A 25,422-nucleotide genomic window follows, 5' to 3' on the forward strand; every position below is an offset into this window, starting at 1 on the left:
TTGTAACGCGACGTTAGTGCCTACTGCAATATCGTTGCAGTAATGAAGCCGACCTCACTGCTGCAGGAAACGGCAATAAGGTAATTTTATTGAGAAATTTATGTTGAACTAGCGACCGGCCCTTGCTTCGCACGGGTTAACAAATTATACACCTAAACCTTCCTCAAACATCACACTATTGATAGGTGAAAACCGCATGAAAATCCGTTCAGGCGTTTTTGAGTTTATCGCGAACAAACATACAAACACACAAACAGACAAACGCGGCGGGGGACTTTGTTATAGTGATATGATACTATATAGTTGCATTACTGCTGCAGTATTGCAACGCGACATTACTGCTGAGCCAGCAGTAATGTCGATCAGCAGTACTGACTGCATTGGTGCCGCAAATGTTGAAAACCCGGGCAACAACATCGACGCACTCGGCAGTAATGCCGCGCTACAATACTGCAGCAGTAATGCTGGTTTATGAAAGTTTTATCTCAAGTTATTGAAACAATTTACTGGGTCTTAAGCTATTAAGCGCTCAGTTTTTAAGCACATCATTATTGGTTTAACACGAAAGTAAAGCGATTGGTAAATACTTATTTACGATACGAGTGCCAAAAATAGGATATTCGCAACGAGTGTAGAATTCTATTACCATAATTAAAACTTTGACACCACATTTTACCAGACACCTTATTAATCTACATTGCTTAGCCCGCCGCGTCGAGTTATCTAGTTTAAAACAACGCAGAGCGCAGCGAGGGGCTCCCGCTACCCTCGGGATGGGTTTGCGAGGAATAAATAATTTTAGCTGCGGTGTGGATCATTTTTCATCCGGCTTGGGGCATGAAGGATGGATGCATATTAGGTTTTAGAGCGAATATTATAAAGAAAACTGTTGGGTTTTGTTATAGAAGATATATTATATAGTAAATAGGTTAGGGCGGCTTCAGACTAACGTTTTAGACGAGCGTATACTCGTTTTTGGAAGCACGTGCATGCGCGTATAGGCAAGCATTTTGCGAAATGAATCGCGCGTATAAACATCGGAACGACCACCAATGTTAAATACGCGGTAACGAGAGTCAACTGATTCTAAAAGGTAACTTCAAAAGTCACATGCCATTGGTTTTCAGCGGCATTCGAACTTCAAAGGAAGTAATCTCATTTCAATATATTGGCATTTATTTTAATACGTTTTAGCATAAGAAATTTACTTACGACATTTTAACTGCAAAATGTAAGTTGTGATCGCGGGCCAGGGTTTTGGTCAACCGTAAATAGTGCTATAGGTTAGATGACAATCGTTGATAGGAAACGCCATTTTGAAACGTATAATTATACTCGTAATGTATGGAAATACTAGCGTGACTTTTCGTAGCATCTGTCATCTTTAGGGTTCCGTACCCGAAGGGTTAAAACGGGACCGTATTACTAAGACTCCTCTGTCTGTCTGTCTGTCTGTCACCAGGCTGTATCTCATGAACTGTGATAGCTGAGACAGTTGAAATTTGCACAGATGATGTACATATTTCTGTTGCCGCTAACTATAACAACAAATACTAAAAAGAGAATGGGGCTACCACACAACAAACGTGATTTTTTTGACGTTTTTTGCGTAATGGTACGGAATCCTTCGTGCGCAAGTCCGACTCGCACTTGGCCGGTTTTTTTTTTCGACAATTGTTATGGCCTCTTGTTTAGTTAAAGTTTTTAATTTCAAGTCAGGTTACAAACATATTAATTACCAGGTAAGCGTGGACCAACATCTGATCTAGACAACTCACCACAGAACTTTAGACATCCCAACCGGACTCAATCTAAAATTAATCAAAGCAAAACTGTCTGTCTGTATCAACTCAGACTAACTTCGCTAAAACCTAGTTCACACCAGACCACGGGTGTTGCGCAGCGTTAGGTCATAGACGAAAAAGCAGCGAGTGCGAAACTTTGATTTAAGTTTAAGTCATATATTAATTATATGTATGTGGTTTCATTAGCTAGATTTAAGTTAGAGGTAAGTTGTTTGATTAGTTCTTGGATGAAGTTTTCGGTTGAAACTAAACTAAACTTATATTAGAGCTAAGTTAATACATACAAGCCTTGGATTTTTTTATCATCAAATCTAATATTGCAATAGACATGACTCGGCCCTAATCTCGGTTGAATTTTGGAATATATCGCTTGCTCGGGTATCAATATCAGCACGAAGCAACTTTGCCCCATTGTAAAACAAACAACTATTATTATACCTGATATTAAAATAATTTTAAATAACAAAAATGTCAAAAATACAACATCATGCGAAAATGTTCACCCATTCTTTTTGCGACACTCCGTAAGATAGCTTACAAAACAGCTAGTCCACTTCCTAAGCGCTTCAAAATCGATAGCCCTTAACAACTTTACGGTGAGCACTCGGGGTGAGTGTTGTTAATAACAAAAGAGCATCGGCAGTTGAGAACACTCCAACTTGGAATCTTCCTGTCAACTGCGGGCCATCCACCGACTATATTCTCATAGTCTAAATTTTAGCGACCTTTTAAGGTCAATTCGTTTGGATCGCGGGAAAATTTACTAAAGCTCAGTGCTAAAAGATAGGTTAATTTTTTTTAGATATTAATAATGATTGAGCATACGTATTATTGGCGTACCAATGCACTATTTGCGCCTTATATGCGTAGAAAAGTGTCTGCCGAATTTTGCGGGAGGTGAAGAAGTTGCACATGCAAAGGATTACTCACACATGAAAAAAAGTCTATGTCGAAACACGACGAGACACACAAATAAAAACTAACACATTCTCACTTTGACGCACACACGGAATAAATTTTTTGAACATTGATGTGGAAGGTTTTTGACAGTGGAGTATGTACATATGTACATACTGAAAGGCTCCATTACTGTATGCTCTAAGGTAAATTTATATGTCGTGGTTAAGACACAAGTATCTAAACAAACGTAGTTTACTTATTAATTTTATTCTGTACGGATTTCAGACGGCCACATGCCGATAAAATTATACGCAGGTGCATGCACTTTGCCAATGGCGTATCCTCTAACAACGCATCTCGACCAATACCTGCGCAAGAGTCAAACTTAGAATTCTATTTTCAAATACTTCAGGACATTGACCTGCACATTCGCTATCTTAGGCCGTCTTCACATTGAGTGCGAAACCGAACGCCACTCCGGTGTGCAAGCGGGACATCGCTATAATATAATATAAACGGCGTTTTTTAAAAAAACCGGTCAAGTGCGAGTCGGACTCGCCCACCGAGAGTTCCGTATTTGTTGTAATAGCGGCAACAGAAATACATCATCTGTGAAAATGTCAACTGTTCTATCACGGTTCATGAGATACAGCCTGGTGACGGACAGACGGACTGTCGAGAAATAGGGTCCCGTTTTTACCCTTTGGATACGGAACCCTAAAAATTGTGACGTGAATATGTATTTATGCTGACCAACTTTTACTGTGTCACAGAATCGCTTTTCCGTAGAAAACACCAACTGATCAACTGAATTTGTATGAAATCTTCTTCTTCTACCTAGCGTTATCCCGGCCTTTGCCAGGGTCCGCTTTCCTACTTGCTTTCCTCCACTTTGCGCGATCCTGGGCGTCGTCTCGTGTGAATTTGTATGAAATAGCCAATATTTTTTTCGCGATTTCGGGGTTGTATTGGTCTCATAGTAAAAGTTGCGTGACTTATAGCGACTGTTTTACCAGTGTGATAACAGGCTTAAAGCGTCCGTTATCCAAATATTGGTTCAATTAGCAACACTTGTTTATGCTTACTAATCAGTGTGCTAGTATAGAAACTATCTGTTTGTTTTGTTAAGTACCTATAATCTTGCATAGCCAACTTTCACCTTCAAAGTCGGTTAGGAGGCTATTGTTTAAGTATTAAAGTTTAAGTTTTTTGACTTAAGTGTTTAAGTTTGTTTAAAGTAAGTTATATAACTGTGTTCATTAACGAGCCAAGTTTTGCGTAACTATCTCTTTTATATTTGATTTATTTTAAAATAGCTTACTTATATAGTAAGTGATCATCAGCAAGCATTTTGCAAACAATTTCAGTACACATAGTGACAAAAATTTCTGGATTATGTATAGTGTGGAATCTATTAAAAGCATCTACGGCCGTCAAGCAAACGAGTCAAGCATCGACGTCGATAAGTCATGCGGGGCGTCACTATAAATCTCGCGATAGTGATGCCCACGGTGTCGATAAGTGTGGGCCGCCGATCCGGAGATTAAGGTTTATGTTTAATTTCGTCTACTAATATGGACACGGTTTACAGACTAGTTGTAATAGTTGTATGTTTTTTGTTATAAAAATAGGATGTACCAATCTATAAATGTCAATAACAATGAAAAAATCAACGATGATCAACTCTGGCCAACGTCAGGCGTGGCTCACTCCGCGATTTCGTCGCTTTGCTACAGGTAGCTAAAAGTCCATCCGTTCGACCCCAATTTTGGGGTTTGCCATAAGCCGCGCGTGGCGCTGTCGCCACCTAGCGGCCATATCTGTGCTGATCGTGACAGACGCGTTTTGTTAGAGAGTGAGTCTTTTGTACCTAGTACTATTATTTATTCTGTGCCAACGTGGAACTCGAACCTGTGGATTGCCGGTCCAATGCGTTACCAATTCCGCCAGCTGACCATCCGTCAATCAACAAAAAAAGAAAAAATATATTAACATTTAGGATGTATGTACTAAGTTTTTTAACATCGATTGTCAAATTGGCTAGGCCCCCAGGTATACAAATAATTAACTGAGCGTTAGCGAAGGTCTGCGTTTCAGCTTGAGCAAAAATGCTTTCGTACCTATGTCCGGATTTTCTGCTCTACAGGTTGCAATTCTCAACCGATTTTCATGAAATTTTGTAAGCAGGTTCGATGACGAAATATATTTTTGTCGATACTATTTTTTTTAATAAATGGCGGAACCATATGTTTTAAGCTGTGCTCGCGAGGTCTACAGCTCACAGACCCACTAGTAATAGAATTTGTCTGTTTAGTTACTTCCACAAATGTCTATAAGCATGCAAGATAAAGCTGTATTATAATGAATAGTATGCCCACGCAACTGTCGACAGGTGTAAACCAGGCCTACTGATCATAAGATTGGAAAGGAATCCATGTTGGATTTAATATACTGACACGACCCGCTACAAATTGAGAGAGGCATTAAGTAATTATAAGGAATTTATACAGATGTACTGTCGCCATCAGATATATCGGAGCGGCCAAGGTGTTCACAATATATGAACACGTATTCTAACGCCTTGACAATAGAGGCGTGCTTAGAAATTTTTGAGCACCTTGGCCGCTCCGATATATCTAATGGCGACTGTACGGATATGATAATTTTATTTTGTTAGCTTGATTTCTTGGAAGCTACGGGATTATGGCTTTATAGCGTGATGAGTGTGATAAAACATTTGTCTTCTCACACACGATTTGATAAGAAGGTACCAAGAATCAGGTGATAATGACCAGGGCATGTATTATACCTTGCTGTTATAATAATGCATAAAAAATTAAAGATCTAAACTATCTAGACTAAAACGATCCGGATCCGGGTTGAGGCGTCCGAAACTTCAGTTTTTAGATAGCATCATGTGATCACCGATCACCCGTTATAGAAAACTGAAAACTAAGTGGAAGCTTCGGCCCGGACCTGGACTGTTCTAACGTGAGTCATCATTAAACATATTTTTAGGTATACTACTTTACCCGTGTGTTTTCTTAGTAATTTCCGTTGTTACATACCTGAAAAAGACAAAGAAGTTCAGTAATAGTATCTAGTTGTCGTTACGTTGAAAGGAGTCAATATACTTTTGGTTTAATAATACGAGTACATAGTAACAATTGGTACCTTACCTAATTTTATAATCAGACAAAACTATCAGCTATTAAGTACTCTCTCGTCTTAATATAAACGGAACAAATAAACGCATATTTCTATTAAAGAATACATAAGTCCGACTTTAAACAGACTGAATCGAAGTATCCAATAAATACTTCTAATTACCTCCTCAGTTACCAATCCCGATTGCCGTGACACTACTAATGAGGCGAGTTAAAGACGGACCGACAGACGTAACGGACAGCCGTAAGGGTCAGACGTATGGGACAGAGGATAAGCTACCCTCGTCAGCGGCCGGTGGGAAAACGTTGTAAAAGACCTTGTAGAAAGGTCAATGTATATGTATACAAATGTTATTTAAAAATTTTGAAAATGTAGATATATTAACAAGCAATTAATAATTTTATAAATTTAATTTCAACTGAATCAATTGCGCATTTGGACAGCGTTTTGTGACAACATTTCTAAGGATTCGTCGTTTTTTGATAGCGTTTACGCTGTCATCACAAGATTCCTGTCTTAGCAACCTCATTAATAGTAAAGTCTGATATCTTCTTCAGATTGCATTGTTCTAAAAATGCTTTTTTTTCTACCTCTACTACAAGACCAGATTACTGAACTAACCTAGTATTTTACCCTATTTAAAATTGAGATGACATCTGCCGCAATGTGGGACATATGTAGGCTTATGACAGATATATTTCACACAAAAAATATTTGCAGTATTGTAAGTAAGCCAAAGCCAACCAACAACACTGTAAAACGAACCGGACGAATTGCAACTAAAATCGAATTGTCCAACGAAATCAAACTTCATATTACTTGGCATGCTTCCACTCGCCTCAGATCATCCGTTATAAAACCCGTATACTCCAAAACGTCGTATATCGCCTTTTTATAACGTAATATTGTCCCTTACGTCTTTTTATATGGAAATAGCGTAAGGTGGAGTGAATTATGCAAATACAGAGTGCAATTTACTGAATGTAAGTTGGTAAATAAAATTTAAGTGCTGTTCAATTTGCTGTAGTGTTTGTCCTTTTATTGTATAGTTGCAGGTATACATTAGCATGTCCCCATTTGAGCAAGAAATCGTCGAGAAGATTGATTCGTGTTCATGTCTTGTAACGCGAAATCAACTGAGGAACGTGACGCACTGAAAATCAGATTAAATAAAATAGATTTTAGTTATTGATTAAACGCCTTAGAAAACTTCTTGACTAAAGGTATATTGGTTGACCTTATGGAAATAATCTCTAGCCTAGCCTCTAGCCGCCCAGAGACCCATAAAAAGGTCTCCTGTTCCATTCTAATTTGAACTTTGTGTTAACAAAATTAAATTTCATTTTGCTTGGCAAGGTTTGACCTATGGGCGGCTAGAGGATAATACATCTATAGTAGAACCTCGAGTATCAGAACCTTATTATATGAACACTGTAGCCGTTCGTCAATTAAAAATCACAAATATTTTATAGAAAAATTGTACGAAAAAGCTTTGGACTTCTTACTGACCTGTTAACAAAACACCCACAATTCTAGTATCGGAACTAGTTACGGTTCCAATTAATTAATTCGGTTTAATCGAGGTTCTACTGTATTGGTGTTTGAATCTACTGTCCAATAAATTGTGTAAATATTTCATTACTTTCTAATGCAAACAACTATTAGTTAACCAAAATTAACAACTACAGCTCCCAGTTCTAGTTAACGGTGAAACCAGCCATTAACAATATCTAAATAAGCGGTCGCAAACAAGCGGCGCGATTCGGGAAATGAATTAGAGATTCACTAGATATGAAATAGTAAAGATATGTGACGTTCCACTACAAAAGGTACCTTATGGCGGCTGATGCCGCGATTCGGGAAATGAATTAGAGATTAACTAGATATGAAATAGTGAAGATATGTGACGTTCCACGGAAAAAGGTACCTTATGGCAGCTGGCGCTTACGTCGCATAGCGCCGCAATAATATTGGAACGGTGTTAATAATACCGTAAGCGCCAACCGCCATGAGGTACCTTTACCGGTGGGACGTCACATATCTTTACTATCGTATCTAGTTAATATCTAATTCATTTCCAGAATCGCGCCGAAGTTCGAATGCGATTTGAATATTGTGTTGTTTTAACGATGTGATTACTGACTTGGTTTACGAGTAGATTTTTGATACGATAGTTTGATAAAAAGTTAAAAACTGAGATTAACAACTAATTGGAACTTGTTTATACCCATCGTTATTAACATTATGGCGTTATTCATAAACGCTTGTCAAGTCTAACAAGTTTTTGATAATAGTTTGTCCTTACTGTCATTTTGACATCTGTTTGTTAGAAAGGGACACAATTTAACCAAGGTTTCCTCTGTCTTATGTATAAAGGGATTGACTATTCACGTAACAACTAAAAATGTATGAAAAGCTAATTTTGAATAAGATGGAATGAAAACAGAGACGTAAATAGGTAGAGAGATATATGGGCTTGATTTGAAATTCGAATGCTATGTGTTCTGTCTGTATAATTTTCTCGTCTCTGTGCTTACGAATAAATTAATATGTGACGTTCCACGGCAAAAGGTACCTTATGGCGGCTGGCGCTTACGTCGCATAGCACCGCAATAATATTGGAGCGGCGTTAATAATAGCGTAAGCGCCATCCGCCATAATGTACCTTTTCCCGTGGGACGTCACATATGTGATTAAAAAAATCTTAGAATAACACAAAATCATGTTCGACACTTGATTGAATACGAAATACAGTAAATTATGCAATGGCATAACATGTACAGTCGCCATCAGATATATCGGAGCGGCCAAGGTGCTCACAAATATCTGAGCACGCCTCTATTGTCAGGGCGTTAGAGCGCGTGCTCAGATATTGTGAACACCTTGGCCGCTCCGATATATCTGATGGCGACTGTACTTATAATTTATCGATAGTTGCGAGAGTAGGATCCCAGGCGCGGTAAAAACCTATCACAATTACAAATAAGACCATTAAAACCGTAAATAATAAGTAATTAAAAAGTAAACGGTTTCAAAGCCACCAAAATAAAACAAAGTAAAGGCTCCAACGCCGCCTAATTACCTCCAAAACAAAAGCAGTTACACACGCATTCCCGGCCGGTCCGAATCTAAAACAAAGCCTGCGAGCCAGTCTCATTCAAATCGCTCAACGAATCAAGGTATACATTCCTGTACACATCGGATGCGTGTGCGTAGACGTTAACGCGTTGTAATATACAGATCCTTATGAGAGATGGCACACCGCTTGCGTGATGTGTGCGGCTCCAATATTGCGCATGTACGATGTGCTCTGGCTTTAAATGTGCACTCTCATCACCATTATTATCATTGTTGCTGGCCATAATGCCTGAAGTCTGAAGTCAAATTGCACTGCGGATTGAATACTTCATTTAATCCGTAGAGGTAAGTACTATAATATAGAGACGACACGGGGGAGGGGCCAAATGACCGAAGGAGATGCACTTATGTAAGTTTTACTAGGAGTAGCAAAGAAAGCGGTATTATTGCTTGTCCTTGTCACAGTCTCACTTTTTGTTTGTTCCCCACCAAAAATTTAGTATGGTTTATGGTGGGCAACAAATAACCCGACCGAATTACGTAGATTGTTTTTGGTATGTTGTCAGGAATGTTAAAAGGTGTTTTTAATATTGTCGCTTTGCGTATGTTCTGTCCCTCACGGACGCGTATAGCTCATCTATGTAATCTAGTTCTATGATTTAATCCCACACAGATTGGCAGTTATTTTTTAAATCTTTTTTTGTGTTACGCCTAGCTTGCCAAGCTGCGTGCTTGGGGACGCGTGCATGGTAAGCGATCGGAATAAATTCTGTGTTTACATTGCGAGTGCATCAGACAGCAGTACACGAAAATAACCGCGCACGTAAAACGGAACGAGCCGCATATTCCTGGCCATTCGACAAACGCAGAGTAGTTTGCAGAGGGTGCCTTTGTGAAACGTTGATACTGATCTGTATCTCACAGAATTCGCATTGCTCCTTTATAGGATAAAATAGTAGCAGTTGTCGGAATGGTGTCTGGACGAATAAACTTCATCTTTATGAAGGTAAAATGGGGGGGTAAACTAGTAGTTATACATATATTAATTTTGTAATAAGCAGAAACGTCTGCATATGATCCATATACGCATCCCTAAGGCGAGTATGGTGGAAATATTCGCTGTCCTCGAGTGAAGTCTCGGTAGCTCAGTTGGCAGCATGATGGGCTAGTAATCCAGACCAGAGTCACGAGTTCGGGTCTCGGCCGAGACTGTTTTTTCTTACTTTAATCTAATTTTTCTACATTTAATTTATTTCTAAGCTTTAAGTGTCATTTTTTGAAATAAAGGAAAAATAGAAAACTTTCACGCTGCGGGCAAGATTCCTCTTTTTTCCATTAATATTTCCTTTTTATTAAATTAAAATTTTGTTTGTGAACGACTTGGCTGAGTATTAAATATCTCATGACAATATACTTCGGCGCGTGTATTCTTGACATCAAAGTGGTTCTTAAACCTGTAAGCAAAATATCCAACACAATGATAATTTCTGAGTACCTTTTAGCAAACTTTGAACTTAGTCTTTAAGTTTCGAAGACTTTTCACCTAACTGACTTTCATTGTACTTACATACAATATCACACAACAGCGAGTTGAATTCGTATAGGTGTAGGGAAAAAGCATAACTTTACCTAAAAGGCCTAGGATAATATTTCGTCGGTTCGAAAAACCCGTGCTCCCGATGATGCTACTCGGTATGGAGCGAAACCTGTTGAGCTACTTTCGACTTAAAATACGGAACTAACTCGTTTCAATATAATTAATTTATCTTTTTTTTTTTTTGACGGAGTGGGAATGCGTTTACGCACGGAGTGTGGGACTCGCCGCTCCTTTCCCCTCTCCTGACAAGAGAGGGGGAGAATTCGGCCCTACCCACTAAACCCACTCCGGCGTTTCACCCTCTCTGCCGTTCGTGAGGGCGCACTGGGATCGACTGGATGACATTCCACCAAGGCGCCCTCCGTTAATTAATTTATCTGTTATTAGACGTAAGTTTTGTTATTAGAAATGTAATACTTTAAACTCGCGTTTTGTACACATATTTAATTAAACAAATGGGTCTACCGCGATATGATTTCATTGTTTTTACCTTAAATTCCGACGTTTTAGCTGAGTTGCATTATCTGTGGCCACGGAAAGACTAATACTATAGTTCGTTTTTTTAGCATTAGAAATAAGGTAAACAATCTTGATGTGCCTTTTAATTTAAAAACACATTTTAAAAATAAGTTACGGCAAATATGTAACAATTATGAATCTAATACGATCATTTATATTCTTCTGCTTTCATAAGTAATAGTTTTTGATTTTTAAAAAGCGTTTTTCAATTAAAAGACATGTCAAGATCGCTTACCTTCTTGCAAGTTCTTTCTAATGCTAAAAAAAACGAACTATAATACTTCGACCGGCCAACCCAATTAAATATTAGAAATGTACCCTCTGAATTTGTCTAAAGTATAAGCTGTGGCTGGCAGCTACGACGGCGCTGCGAACGCGATTATTGCAGCTCCAATGGCGCGATTAACCCCCAGCGGCGTGCTTTTGTCGTCGTTCGAATTTCAAAACGTACTTTTTCGATGGCCAGTAATAGCCGTTGCGATAAAACCGGCCGGTTTTAAAAACCGAATTTAAAAGTTTCCTGGGTAGGTGGTTCTTTTTTTTCGAGTGAGCGAGGTAACGAAAAAATATTAAAGTGCGTTGATATGCAATAAAGCCGTAGAGCAATTTTTTTTAAACAAAGAAATTAAATTATGTGAAGGAGTGCCCGATTTCAATTATAACCTTAATATAGTACCTAACAAAGAACGTATAGGTAGTATTGTTATTGCGTAGGTTAAAGTACGCAAAGAAGGTAGATAGAATTATATGATCAGGTTTTAGTCTTATTTTAGTTACTAGCCTTTATTAGAAAGAGATAAAACGTGTTTATTTAATGATAAATATTTCTTCCTTCTATTCATTGGTGTACAATAATGAATATTTGTGTTGTAGTATACCGGGTGTGGCCTGTAACACGAGCAAATAATTATAACATAGACTGTACTCCTCAAACGGTGACACTTTAGTTCAACAACTTTTAAAAATTATGAAGTATTTAGACTCCCTATTTTTCATACAAAATAAATATTATCTTCAATGGACGCCATCGCCACGCCATATCATTGTGATTGACGTTGCTTGTTATGCCTTAAACATAACAAAATTCGCAGTACATTGCGTCTTAGAATAAACTTTAAAGTGTATTAAAAATCAAACCACAAATTGTTTTTAAAAGTCGCTGAACAAATGTTGGTCAGTATGAGGAGTACAGCCTACAGTTTAATTTTTTGCTCATGTTACAGGCCACGCCCGGTATACCTATTACCTATCTTGTGCCCAATAAGCCAATGATAATTACAATAAGCATCAAAATAAGCATCAAAGTGCCAATTCCATGTTAAGAGACAATTAATTTGCCTAACACCTATACATGTAATTAAGCAGCGCCACCTGTGGACCACCCAATTTAAACTAATGAGGTGTTGGCAGCACTGATCCTGTGACGTCACGATTAATTCAACATGGCGGATGCAAGTCTTGCGTCTAAATTTACATTGAATGAAATGAATTACAATAAACTAATGCATGATTCTGACAAATAGCTACTGTATTTTTTATTATAAATGACTTTAATAAAAACCGGTCAAGTGCGAGTCGGACTCGCGCACGAAGGGTTCCGTACCATAAAGCAAAAAAAAAAACGGAAAAAAATGCAAAAAGAAAACGGTCACCCATCCAAGTACTGACCACGCCCGACGTTGCTTAACTTTGGTCAAAAATCACGTTTGCTGTATGGGAGCCCCACTTAAATCTTTATTTTATTCTGTTTTTAGTATTTGTTGTTATAGCGGCAACAGAAATACATCATCTGTGAAAATTTCAACTGTCTAGCTATCACGGTTCGTGAGATACAGCCTGGTGACAGACAGACGGACGGACGGACAGCGAAGTCTTAGTAATAGGGTCCCGTTTTACCCTTTGGGTACGGAACCCTAAAAAGGAGGTTCTCAAATAATGGCTGGAATATATTATAGCTATTTAAAAACGTGGTTACTAACGTGGTTGGTGATGGTTACTTAAGTTTAGGTATTGATGTGATATATTTTAGAGCCAGTCATATTTTTAGCTCAAGAATTTATACTTATTTTATGTTGACTTTACGTTATATTAACGGTATTTAAAATAATTATCTAATCTTTGATTGCAATTGTTATGTACCTTTATTGCTACCGTATCTCGCAGCTAATTGTGATTCGGGATATCACGGTACAGGCCCATTTACCGCACCTACCCTCAGTAAAGCGGATTTATTCCAATGAGCCACGGTAAGTGAGCCATTGATGCCGATGGGAAACAAAATGGCGTATGTGCTGTTGCGAAATCAAATGGCGTATGTGCTAGCTGACTTTTCCTATTGTAAAGTGGTTTTCAAGTTTTCCTATTGTATTGGCTTGAATGAGTCGAACGCTTGAGGTAACCAGCAGGGCTAGCACATTGGCGCGACAGTATCTCGCCTGCGAAGTAGACTATCCATCCCTCTTTAATTAATACACTTAGAAAAATACGGGTAGTCTATTTCGCGAGTGAGATACTGTCGTGCCTCTCTTCCTGTGCCAGGTCTACAGAGAGTCTCGGTAGCTCAGTTGGTAGAGTGGTGGGCTGGTATACTGAGGGGCTACCGCGAAAACCGAAATCCGCAAATTGCGGGGATCTTTCTCTTTTACTCCTATGAAGGCGTAATAAGAGTGACAGAGAAAAATGCCCGCAATTTGCGAACTTCGATTTTCGCGGTTATAGCCCTGGAGTTGTGAGTTCAAGTTTGGCTCGAGACAATGAGTTTTCCACGTTTTCTTCATCTCACCAATCTCTAGTTAATCTTGAGGGCTCCATACTATTAACATTACTGATATTGTAATTATGAGATTAAAATGAAAAATAAAATTTAAAGATAAATAATTACTAATGCGGGAAACTTAACATTAAAATTGTCACTTAAAAAGAAGAACCACCCTGATACAAATCTGGAACTGTATTTATACTGATACGTCTAAAGGTCTAACTAGCCTACGCTTACAAAATAGTACCTCAAGTTTTCCTTAACACATACGACATTCCTGTTCTAGGCCTCACGGCTAATAGCTCGATCGCACTCAGTACAACAACAACGTCTTAAAACAAAAGGTTCCCCGCACAACTACGCCCTTTCAGCCAAATAACCACAAACCACCACAATAGAAAAGTCGGTTGATAGCCTGGTATTTGTATTTATTGCATCCATTAATATTTCTATTTATTTGTGGTTGCACGCAAATAGAGTGACAATGAGCCTATTATGGTGGCGACCACGGATTATATAAAGCTTAGTGGCAGTTTAGAGGCGAAAACTGGAAATATTTCTGATTCAAGCTTTTATGACTATATTTATCTTATTATTTACATTTTGATGTAGGATACGAGTGAATGTTACATTTGATTTTAATCAAACATGGGGGCGATGAGCAAAATCATTATCAACAACATAGCCAAAAGGCCACAAGCCTTACCTATTAAGCTTACTATTGGGCTTAGTCGACTTGTGTAAAAATGTCCTATAATAGTACCTATTTACTATTTATTGAGGTACTCACATTTATAGACCCGATTGCACATTTCGACACAGGTTTCACTGGCGAGTTTACATGTGTTCAAAACGCGACAGTTTTAAATATTTTATTTATGTTGTTTTGCACTAACACTAAATTTAAGTATGTACCAAACCTGTTACTAACATAATATGGGACTAGTCCTGAAATAAATATTATTCATTCATTCATTCATTCATTACTATTTGTTTATTGACGTCTTTCATCATTGCTAAATCGCGATTGGTATTTGACCACAGCGCCCGCTACATTGTAAAATTCGCTTCACTGGACACAGTACGAATAAAATCCGTGAATAATATGAGTAACCCAATAATAACCGCTGTAAGGGAGCTGGCTCGCGGCCAGTCGATGCATTTTTACGGCACGAAATCGCTTGGAAACCGTCGCTTTTATTACTGCTCGTCAAGACGCCGAACAAGAACGGACAATGTTGTTAATCATTTGCTACACGGAGATAAAGTCAGCTTTATCCGCAAAAGGATAACGAAAAGCAGTGAAAACGGCTAAGAATTTTTGTAATTAAACGCTCTAACACGTATCATGCTAATATCATGCGAGTTTTGCGATACGGCATACTCTTATGGGGAAATTAGGTCGAGGCCGTTTTGAAGTTATACAAAAATATTACAGACTGATAGATAAGCAACGAAAATATAAGGATCCCTAGCTTTAATACAGCTTAAAAGGATCTTATTGAAAGGAAAAAAATGGCAAACCTACTTAATGACATAATTCACTAAGTCTAAAAGAGGGAAACTCCTTAACGTCTAAAAAGAGTCGATTTTCTAACTCATTTATATAAAAGTGTCCGTCGAACCTTTTTGATGTCTGCTGAACATTGTAGTTAAGTACGTATTACTTTCCAGAAAAACAAATCTCTATCTCTAAGAATAAGAACCCTCCGAAACTATAACTGCAAAGAAACACATTCTCCAGAGTAATATTACAAAATTTTCAGCATTTTCCGACTCAAAAGAACCATAAAAGTAAAGCAATATTGCTACAACCAATTACGTAGGTATAGGCAATATTATTATGTTGAACTATCGTTCACTATGTTTACCGCCAAAGCTCTTATCACATCAAAGGCTTCACCCTAACATACAAACAGTGATACAACGTCTTAACCCTAAGGGTTGCAATATTTTTATCAAAAACCCCGACCCTGCGTAAGAATCATAATAAAAATCAACCGACCGGAATATCATGACCCTTTCTTATTATAACATACGATACAAGTTCGGGTTTAAGTTAGCTTGGTTATACCTGCTGCATACGTTTGCTAAAGGGAATGAACTTAGTAGTAAAACATAAAGGATCATACGAGTTGGTAGACAATGTGTTTTGTTACCGTGGAGACGGTTTGGTAAATATTTAGGTATAATTTCGCTGAATTTCGGCTGGTAATATTTAGGATAACAGATGGGGGTGCTTTGAGAAGGGCTTTCGTATGTTGTTTTACTATTTTATTATATTCAGTCGACAAAGGTGTAGAAAATGTTTCAATAAGTAAAATCCTATAGTGTTTTCTTACATAGCTATGTCACGTCCTTGCATTAAAAGCTTGCAATTTTCTAATAGTTTGAAATAGCTAAGTACACGTCATGTCCTACGTAACCTTTCCGTCAGGTGTTATCGGTTTAATATGAATTTTATCTTTCAAACCGTTCAATCAACTTTGATATGGTGTCAAATTCTCAAATACAGCACAGTTGCTCATCACATAAAGAACGCCATGTTTTTACAGATATCGAGCTTACGCTACTCTTTTACGTTATGACACGACTCAGCCATGTCGCACCGCAAGAAAATCGAAATTCAAAATCCGTGTATCTCCAGCTCTGTCACTACAGCAAGAGCGATAAAGACGGACGACCTTCGAATTTCGATTCACGGCAGCCCGGTTGATTCGCCGATGACTGGCGAATGATCAACGACCGACGACCTCATTAGTCTATTGATTGGCGAGAAGTGGGTCGCATTTAGTTTGCACTTCGAATACGATATGGAGGCGAACATGAGGGCTTCCATATTTAAAACATAGTTTCAGTTTGAGTAGCTTAGCACCTGGTTTGACTAGTTGGGAATTCACTTGAGTTGAATTTTATGGTAACATTCCATTTCTAACCGCAGCTGCACTCCTATAGTACTGAACGCGTCGCTGTTATTGTCAGTTTCCAGAGTAAAATGAACAGTAATGCAGCTGTCGTTGGAAATGGACTGTCACCTTTAGGAAATATTGTTGAACGTTAGCGCTTGTCAATACAGTTATAGTCAGATTTTTTAAGTAAATCGAAGGTTACTCAAAAGCTTATCTTACTACATCTTAAAATAATCTATTTAAGTATTACCGCATATACGGAATTATACTGCCCTCCTAACGATAAGTGCAATAACTAATTTTGAAATCTCCGTCGCTTGTGTGACACATTGTATGAGAACAAGGTATATTATTTAATGATAATTTAATATGAGTTATTGCACTTATTAGGGTTCCGTACCCAAAGGGTAAAACGGGACCCTATTACTAAGACTTCGCTGTCCGTCCGTCCGTCCGTCTGTCACCAGGCTGTATCTCACGACAGTACTTGGATGGGTGACCGTTTCTTTTTTGCTTTTTTTTTGTTTTTTTTTTTGCATTATGGTACGGAACCCTTCGTGCGCGAGTCCGACTCGCACTTGCCCGGTTTTTTTTGTTAGGAGGGCAGTATACGGAGCCGTACAGTGCTATCTACTCTAGCTATCTGCTCTATGTCAAATATTCATCAGTTATCATCATCAGTATCCCAATTAACTAATCCAAAATATAATCAGCAAAGAATTCCTCTATTAAATCAACCCTTTGCTGTTCTTAATTAATATTATTAATGCAGATTTAAAGATAAGTTAATCATAAAAATCTGTAGCGACGTCAAAAATGGGCGTTAAAAAAGTAACAAGGAAAAATGACACCTTGACAAATTGACGGCGCGAAGCTCAAGTAAATCTCCCAAAAAACCGGGCAAGTGCGAGTCGGACTCGCGCACGAAGGGTTCCGTACCACAATGCAAAAAAAAAACCAAAAAAAAACGGTCACCCATCCAAGTACTGACCACTCCCGACGTTGCTTAACTTTGGTCAAAAATCACGTTTGTTGTATGGGAGCCCCATTTAAATCTTTATTTTATTCTGTTTTTAGTATTTGTTGTTATAGCGGCAACAGAAATACATCATCTGTGAAAATTTCAACTGTCTAGCTATCACGGTTCGTGAGATACAGCCTGGTGACAGACGGACGGACGGACGGACAGCGAAGTCTTAGTAATAGGGTCCCGTTTTACCCTTTGGGTACGGAACCCTAAAAATCCTCCAAAAATTCCGAAGTTCAACGTTATGATTCAAGGTTAATTAATATTAGGGATTAAACTCAGGGGATCAGTGAGCCTGTTATTAGATAGGATTAGAATTAACAATCCATGTAAACAGTGAAGTGCTTTAGACGGCTAGACGTACGGATTTTACTTTGATTAATCACTGGATTTTTTGGATAATATTAGTTTTGGAACAAAATTTTATTATAAGAATAAAGAAATAGTTATTTGTTTTACAAGGGGGCAAAGTTGTTGTTTAACCGCTCGTGCTAATATTGATACCCGAGCAAGCGAAAGATTCCAAAATTGAACCACGAGCGCAGCGAGGGGTTCTAAAAATGGAATCTTGAGCGCTGCGAGGGTTTTAAAGCACGAGGGTTAAACAAAATTTGCCCCCGAGTAAAACACAAAATTTTTCACCACACCAACCCAAAGCAAGTATTAAATGTAAAAAATCGAACAAAATCAAATCCAAACGAATGTTATTAAATAATTATCATCCAAAATCATCATTTAAATGTAAATTCTACCAGCAAACATAAGAAAACAACTCAAAATTTGCATTTGATTACTTTGCCTCACATGTGAATAAAATGAAACTTTGCTATCCGTTTTTGAAGTGCAAAGTAAGCCTTTTCGAGCTGGTGTGGTGAAAATAATTTAAGGTGTAAGTATTTATTTGGGTAAGTCTGAAAGGAAAAAACACTTAAAAAGTGGCGGATCATTCCGATAACAGCCTTTTATTACAACGGAATAATTACGAGTGAATTTAAATTATTTTCGGGATTAGCCATTTTCCGAAATTTCCCGTTTACACCTTATACTACCTCCTACTATTCTTAACTCCACAACTTAGTATATAAAGAAAAAGAAAACATACAGATTTATTAAAAAAAAACATTGGACGCTAAAATTGGATTCTGGTTTTCAGTGGGGACCTAACTTAAAACTACGAATTAGTGTCACAAGAAAATAAAACAAAATTATCCGATTCTTAGAGAAGGATTTGTCTAAAATACTCGAAATTTCAGCTCGAATAAATCTGCTTTGAAAAATCGAATCCCAAACGAATCGCGGATTGGCGTGGTCTGTCAACTCGATTCCGCTGATTGAAAACTATTCGATAGTCGCTGGACAAATCGATTACTCGGTAATTAATCGGGTAAATACATTGCTAGCGGTGATTAAAATTGGGTGTGCAGTTGATTTTGCATTTATACCTACATAGCAACATGATTATCATGTCGGATTAATAATTATTGGAATAATGATAATAATTGAGTTGGTTCGATTATTAACGGTAAAATGGATGTAGTCTGACAAAAAGAGTAGAAATTAAAAAGTGGCAATACTGTAGTGTTTCTTAAGCCCCCTCCAGACTATGCGCGTGAATCATTCACGCGCATTTGGAGTTATCAAAATCAAAATCAGAATCATTCACGGGCATTGTGGAGTTAAGTATAAGGTGTAAACGGGAAATGAATCATTCACGCGCATAGTCTGGAGGGGGCTTAAGATTGATTTGAAAGATGAAAGGGGCATCACTACAGTATTGCCACTTTTTAATTTCTACTCTTTTTTGTTAGACTGTAAATTAATTTGTCGTGCGTGTTTATTAAGCCTCATTTTGTATAATATATTTATTTATTTGTATTGTAATTTTGTAAGCTAAATAAGAACCTATTCTGGTTTTGAAATGGTTACTTTCACATATTTGTAAAATATCGGTGATAAAATTATAGATACCTACTATGTAAACAGAAAAGAAGCAGATAATCAAAGCACTAGAAAAAAAATCGAAATAGATGCTTAATCATATTGGAAGCTATGAAACCACAGATTAGTGATGTGCCGTTCCCGGGAAAATTCCCTTGGTGGGAAAATTCCCGGAAACGTTCCCGGGAAAATTCCCATATGAAGGGAAAGTAGGGGAATTTTGAAATGGCGCATAGATATACTATTTTATTATCAGAAATTCAGTCAACACTTAGCATCTTAAACTTTGAAAAAAAAACATTATAAACTGTATCTCATTCGCCTACGTAAATTCCCTATACTCCCGGGAAATTTTCCCTTTCTTCCCGGGAAATTTCCCATTCTTCCTGGGAATTTTCCCATAGTTGCTGGGAATGATTACTCGGCCAAAATACATTTTTTTAAATAATACGCCATTATTCAACAAAATCAATACAAATCATCACTGTTTAATCAGGGTCAAAATAAGTTAGGTACTAATAAGAATGGTGGAGTTCCGAAAACTTTTTACCAAGAAACTCTTCTACATACGAGTGTTAAGGACGGGTTCTTGTGAATGTTTTTGCATTACATTATCAAAATATCCAATAAAATAATCTGTAGCCATAATTTTTTGGAGATTTTTTTTTTATATGTATCTATTTCTACGGAGAAAATTTCGAAATGATCTGACTTCGCATTCAGGTACATCGGGGGCTTAAAGTGATGCCATATATTTTTTTTGAAACATCTCGAGTGTCGAATGTTGTAAGCAAATCCACTTTCCAAGTGTTTTTTGGAAAGCCACTTTGCATTTTACGGTTTTTGGCTACTTTATTTTACTAAACGCAAACGCACTTGTCGTTACAGCTAGCTTTAATGAAAATTGTAATACACTTAATCTATTTCAATATTCCCCTGTTTGGGGAATATTCCCGGGAACACCGGGAAATTTCCCAGGAATTTCCCATATGGGAATATTCCTTGTTCCCGGGAAATTCCCACGGCACATCACTACGGCACAGATATATCTTACGTACATAGACCACTTCACACTTTTAATACGCCTTTCTACACTGCGTGTTCTGCTGCACATTTCCAACCGTATTCTAATTTCTACCGTATAAATTAAGGTTACGATTGCCATTAACTCGCTTAAAGTTCAGTACCTAAGTAAACTTTAACTTTGCGTCAGAGCAGCGCGTTCAAACTGAGTTTCAACTTCTTTAAAAAAAACTTGACAACCTATTTCAATAAGACGACAACTAAAGTACTTCAAATTAGCGGGTCCTGGGGCCCATTTCTCGAAAGATATTAGACTAATATTATTAGTCCACGAACTGTCAAATCGTATGGGTTGCCATGGCAACACACTAATAATATTAGACTAATATCGTTTGAGAAATGGGCCCCTGCCATTATACCTCACTGTCAACTGTAAACAGTCCAGATAAATCCTATTTAATTGTTCGTAACCGTCTTGAGGTGGTCGTTCCAAAACAAAGCAAGTTGCTCACGCGGCCGTTCCCAGGGCGTCGCGTGTGGACGCCCGTTTATTTTATGCTAAGTTATGCGCTACAGTGTGAGAGTGCCCTAACTCTTCCGTAAGGTAAAGGAGATAGCGTGTTGGTATTTTTATTTAAGTTTTACAAACCTATCAGAGCGTCATCCTTGGCCCATCAGCTGATGTCAAGTACCCACGGATTATTTTGTATTATTCCAAACAGGAAATAACATAAGAAATATTATAAACTCCTGTCTGTTCACCATTGGGTGATAAATATCATTAACACGATTTTAGCTGCGGTAAGCTGCGTTAGTGTGAGTAAAGCAGACGTTTTCTGCTGGTGATAACTCCTTGGTACGTAAATAGTAGTTGCTACAGATCTGACAGTACCGTCATCGTCATAAGGTAAGTGTTTCTTATGTGCTATTTACAGGAGATAATTATCCTACAAACCAAAAAGATGGACCAGTCATATCATCGGAGTGATTCTAAACAATTGAATTCAAAGAGCTAAAGCTCAGAGAAATGGCGTACCTATCACTGAATACAATTATATCCAACAGTGCGTCGAAAAGGATTGAAAAAGGAGAGGAAAAAGAAGAGGCCAGTGAAAATCATAGAAACGCTTAACGACTGTCGCTTAAACCACGCTCGAATAAAATAGCTGCATCGTGCATTCGCGAATGTGATTTTATACAGGTGCATTGAATCCAGGCATTACGTATGTACATAGCTTAAGGCTCTCGCGCAAAAATAAACACTCTGTTTATTCGCCGGTGCCCATGAATGCGAATGGAGTATTTTTATATTGTTTAAAAATAAAATGAACAATAACATGTTAATTTGCTAAACAAAAATGGATTAAACTCTCAAAAACTTAAAAAAGGTTTACACTCGAACGACTTCTGTCAGAGTTTTTGTATGTTATTTTGTAAACGTCTTATCCTATTTAAGTTTTTTGCCGGTAATCATATAATAGGCAGAACAAAAAAATGATTTCTTTCTTTACGTTAAATCTTTAGTCGTAGTCATAAATAGTAATTTATTAATAATATTTTAAAAATTAGGTAGGTACGTGTTAAGTAGGCAATAGGTATTCAGTTTACAGTTATACTGACCAACATTAGTTCAGCGACTTTTAAAAATTACTTGTGGTTTGAATTTTAATACACTTTATAGTTTATTCTAAGGTGCAATGTATTGCAAATTTTGTTATGTTTAAGGCGTGACAAGCAACGTCAGTCACAATGATAATGGCGTGGCGATGGCGTCCATTGAAGATAATATTTATTTTGTATGAAAAATAGGGAGTCTAAATACTTCATCATTTTTAAAAGTTGTTGAACAAAAGTATCACCGTTTGAGGAGTACAATCTATGTTTTAATTATTTGCTCGTGTTTCAGGCCACACCCGGTATAACATTCAAATTAATTAAATAATCTGCTTAATTAAAATATCAGGATAGGTACAAACTTTACACCATCAGTGCACAGTGACTTGTCCAGTCATTTCGCACACAGCCAATATTCGTTCGCTACGTTGTTTGCAAGCGTTTGCTGCACAATACAGTTTATTACAAACCTTTGTTACATTTATTATGTAAATGTATCGTGGTCATATTTTCCCCCGATTCGCGTCGCTCGTGGCCGGAGCGAAAGGGCCGCGGCGAGGAGACGCACGCGCACAGGGTTGCCATATGGAAGAATTAAATGTCCTGATAAACATCCTGACATCACCCTAAAAACCGGGCAAGTGCGAGTCGGACTCGCGCACGAAGGGTTCCGTACCATAATGCAAAAAAAAAAAACAAAAAAAAGCAAAAAGAAAACGGTCACCCATCCAAGTACTGACCCCTCCCGACGTTGCTTAACTTTGGTCAAAAATCACGTTTGTTGTATGGGAGCCCCATTTAAATCTTTATTTTATTCTGTTTTTAGTATTTGTTGTTATAGCGGCAACAGACATACATCATCTGTGAAAATTTCAACTGTCTGGCTATCACGGTTCGTGAGATACAGCCTGGTGACAGACGGACGGACGGACGGACAGCGAAGTCTTAGTCGCCAGAAAAGGCGTAATATGTAGAACAATTTTGTACCTACTTAAGACCACCATACTATGTAACCATATTACTGCGAATAAACCATTTGTATTTGTATTTGTATTTGTAGTAATAGGGTCCCGTTTTACCCTTTGGGTACGGAACCCTAAAAATCCAGACATTTCTTGTAACAGAGATTTGGCGTATCTTGAACGATGCCCCGGCGCCAGATCTACCTTTCCCTTTCCCTCCGCCCGACCTCGTAGCCCCCTCCCCGCTCGCGCACGACCCGCGCCCGGGCCGCATCGCATTCGTTACGCAGTATATCACGTAAACATTTTGTTTTATAAAATCATTCCTAAAAATCCGGGCACTTGCCAAGTCCGGCCGTAATCCGGACAAAAGGCCAAAAATCCTGACATGTCCGGACAAATCCGGACGTATGGCAACCCTACACGCGCAGGTCATAGTCAACCACCTGGGGGCCTGCCGCGTAAAACGAAAATCGAAATTTATCGCACGAACACTGTAGATCGATAATAGGGCAAATAACGAAATTTCGATTTTGGTTTTTCACAGTAGGCCCTCTGGTTAACATTACTTATCACACTGATCATCATCATATCAGCCCTTTATCGCCCATGCTGAGCATAGGGCTCTCTTGGAATACGCCACTAGTGAGACTGAGTTAGTGAGTGAGTGACGGTGTTAAGGTGATGTCACTGATACGGAAAGACGATACAGGAGCTGAGTTTTAAATATTTTAGGTAAATATACCCGTCTCGCTAACAGAAGCGGCTACTAAAACTAGTGCGATAAGGACAAGGCGAAAAATCCTGCGTTAAATCTCAAAATTCGAGGTTTCGTACTCGACTGTTTCCTCCTCCAAAACTTAACCAATCGTAACCAAATTTGGAAATCTAAATGAATATGAAATTATCTGTGTCGGACCGTTTTGCTTTTTTGGCTAATTGATATCAGTTTTGAATACTACGCCTCTCATTGCGGCATAGTCAATGAGGCCATTTTGGCTATTTTTGAAGGGCTCTAGCGCCTTAAAAAACAAAAATATAAAAAAAAAACAAAACGGTCCGACACAGATATTGACAATATTAATCTGTGTTGAGAAAATCATTACTCTAGCATCAAAACCCACGGAGGAAACAGTCGAGTACGTTTGAATGGAGAAATGATTGCTCTTAAAGTGCGTCCAGACTAAGACCTCCAGAGATCCGAATACTTATGGCTAGAAACCAGTACCTTAGGCGCCAACCATGTATATAAATTATTTCTACTCATAAGTTAGTCTATACTGAATGTAAACAAAGCTTAACTTAGACCAGACCTTGTTATCAAAGGCGTAAGTACATTAGACAGTGACCGCTATATATTTGCTGACGACATGTATACGAAGAGACAAACAAACAGCCCGTGTTTACCACTGCAAATTGAACCTGGATCCCGATAGCTTGCCGAGCAAAAATGGTGGTATTCAGTATGAGTTCCCTTTGTAGTTAGTACGTTATTCGTTTGAACTATAGCACAATACGATGCCGCAAATAATCAAGCAGCCAAACTTTAAAAATGGCAGCGATAAGAATAAAATATGCTACGTAGATAGTAAAATGCTAATCTTAGTAAAGCATCGCGACGCAGATTTTACGCACTTTGTAATAAGCTAAATGAAACTATGATGAAAGTTGCGAGGCTATTATACACGAAATTAGGCTCTTGAGTCTTTTGTATTCGAAAATTGAAAGGAAATAACATTTACAGTACATATTGTCATACTTTCCCGCACTAGTGCGTAAAATAGCACTATTCGTGCGATGTCAAAAGTTTAAAGGGCCATATGTACTGTAAAACGTTGTACGATACACGTGCGAATAGATAATTTGCATTTCCTCTTTTCCGCACTTTTATCGTAAATAACTATTTCAGTATTGTGTACGACTTTTCAATGTGAATTTCAAGGATCAACATTACAACATAGGTTTTTTTGATCCAGTAAAGCGAAAATGATAATTTTCTGCACAAGTTTAGAAACTAGTAGGTACTTACCTCGCAAAGCCTCGGGTCCTGATTTCTCGTCATCATGTCCGGGGTAGCGATCTGTAAAAAAAAAAACAAGAAAATTAACTATAAAACATTAATAT

General features: G+C 37.9%; 1 protein-coding gene across 1 annotated transcript in view; it reads right to left on the bottom strand.

Moving 5' to 3' along the window:
* LOC134664055 (leucine-rich repeat neuronal protein 1-like) overlaps nucleotides 1-25,422 on the bottom strand; it is a 346,981-nt gene that overhangs the window by 174,861 nt on the left and 146,698 nt on the right. Inside the window, exon 3 of the mRNA XM_063520625.1 lies at nucleotides 25,328-25,378. Within this exon, the coding sequence (XP_063376695.1) occupies nucleotides 25,328-25,363 (36 nt within the window). The 5' untranslated portion in view covers nucleotides 25,364-25,378. The remainder of the gene's footprint in view (nucleotides 1-25,327; nucleotides 25,379-25,422) is intronic.

The sequence above is a fragment of the Cydia fagiglandana genome, chromosome 4 (genome assembly GCF_963556715.1).
Source record: "Cydia fagiglandana chromosome 4, ilCydFagi1.1, whole genome shotgun sequence".
Taxonomy (NCBI): Eukaryota; Metazoa; Arthropoda; class Insecta; order Lepidoptera; family Tortricidae; genus Cydia; species Cydia fagiglandana.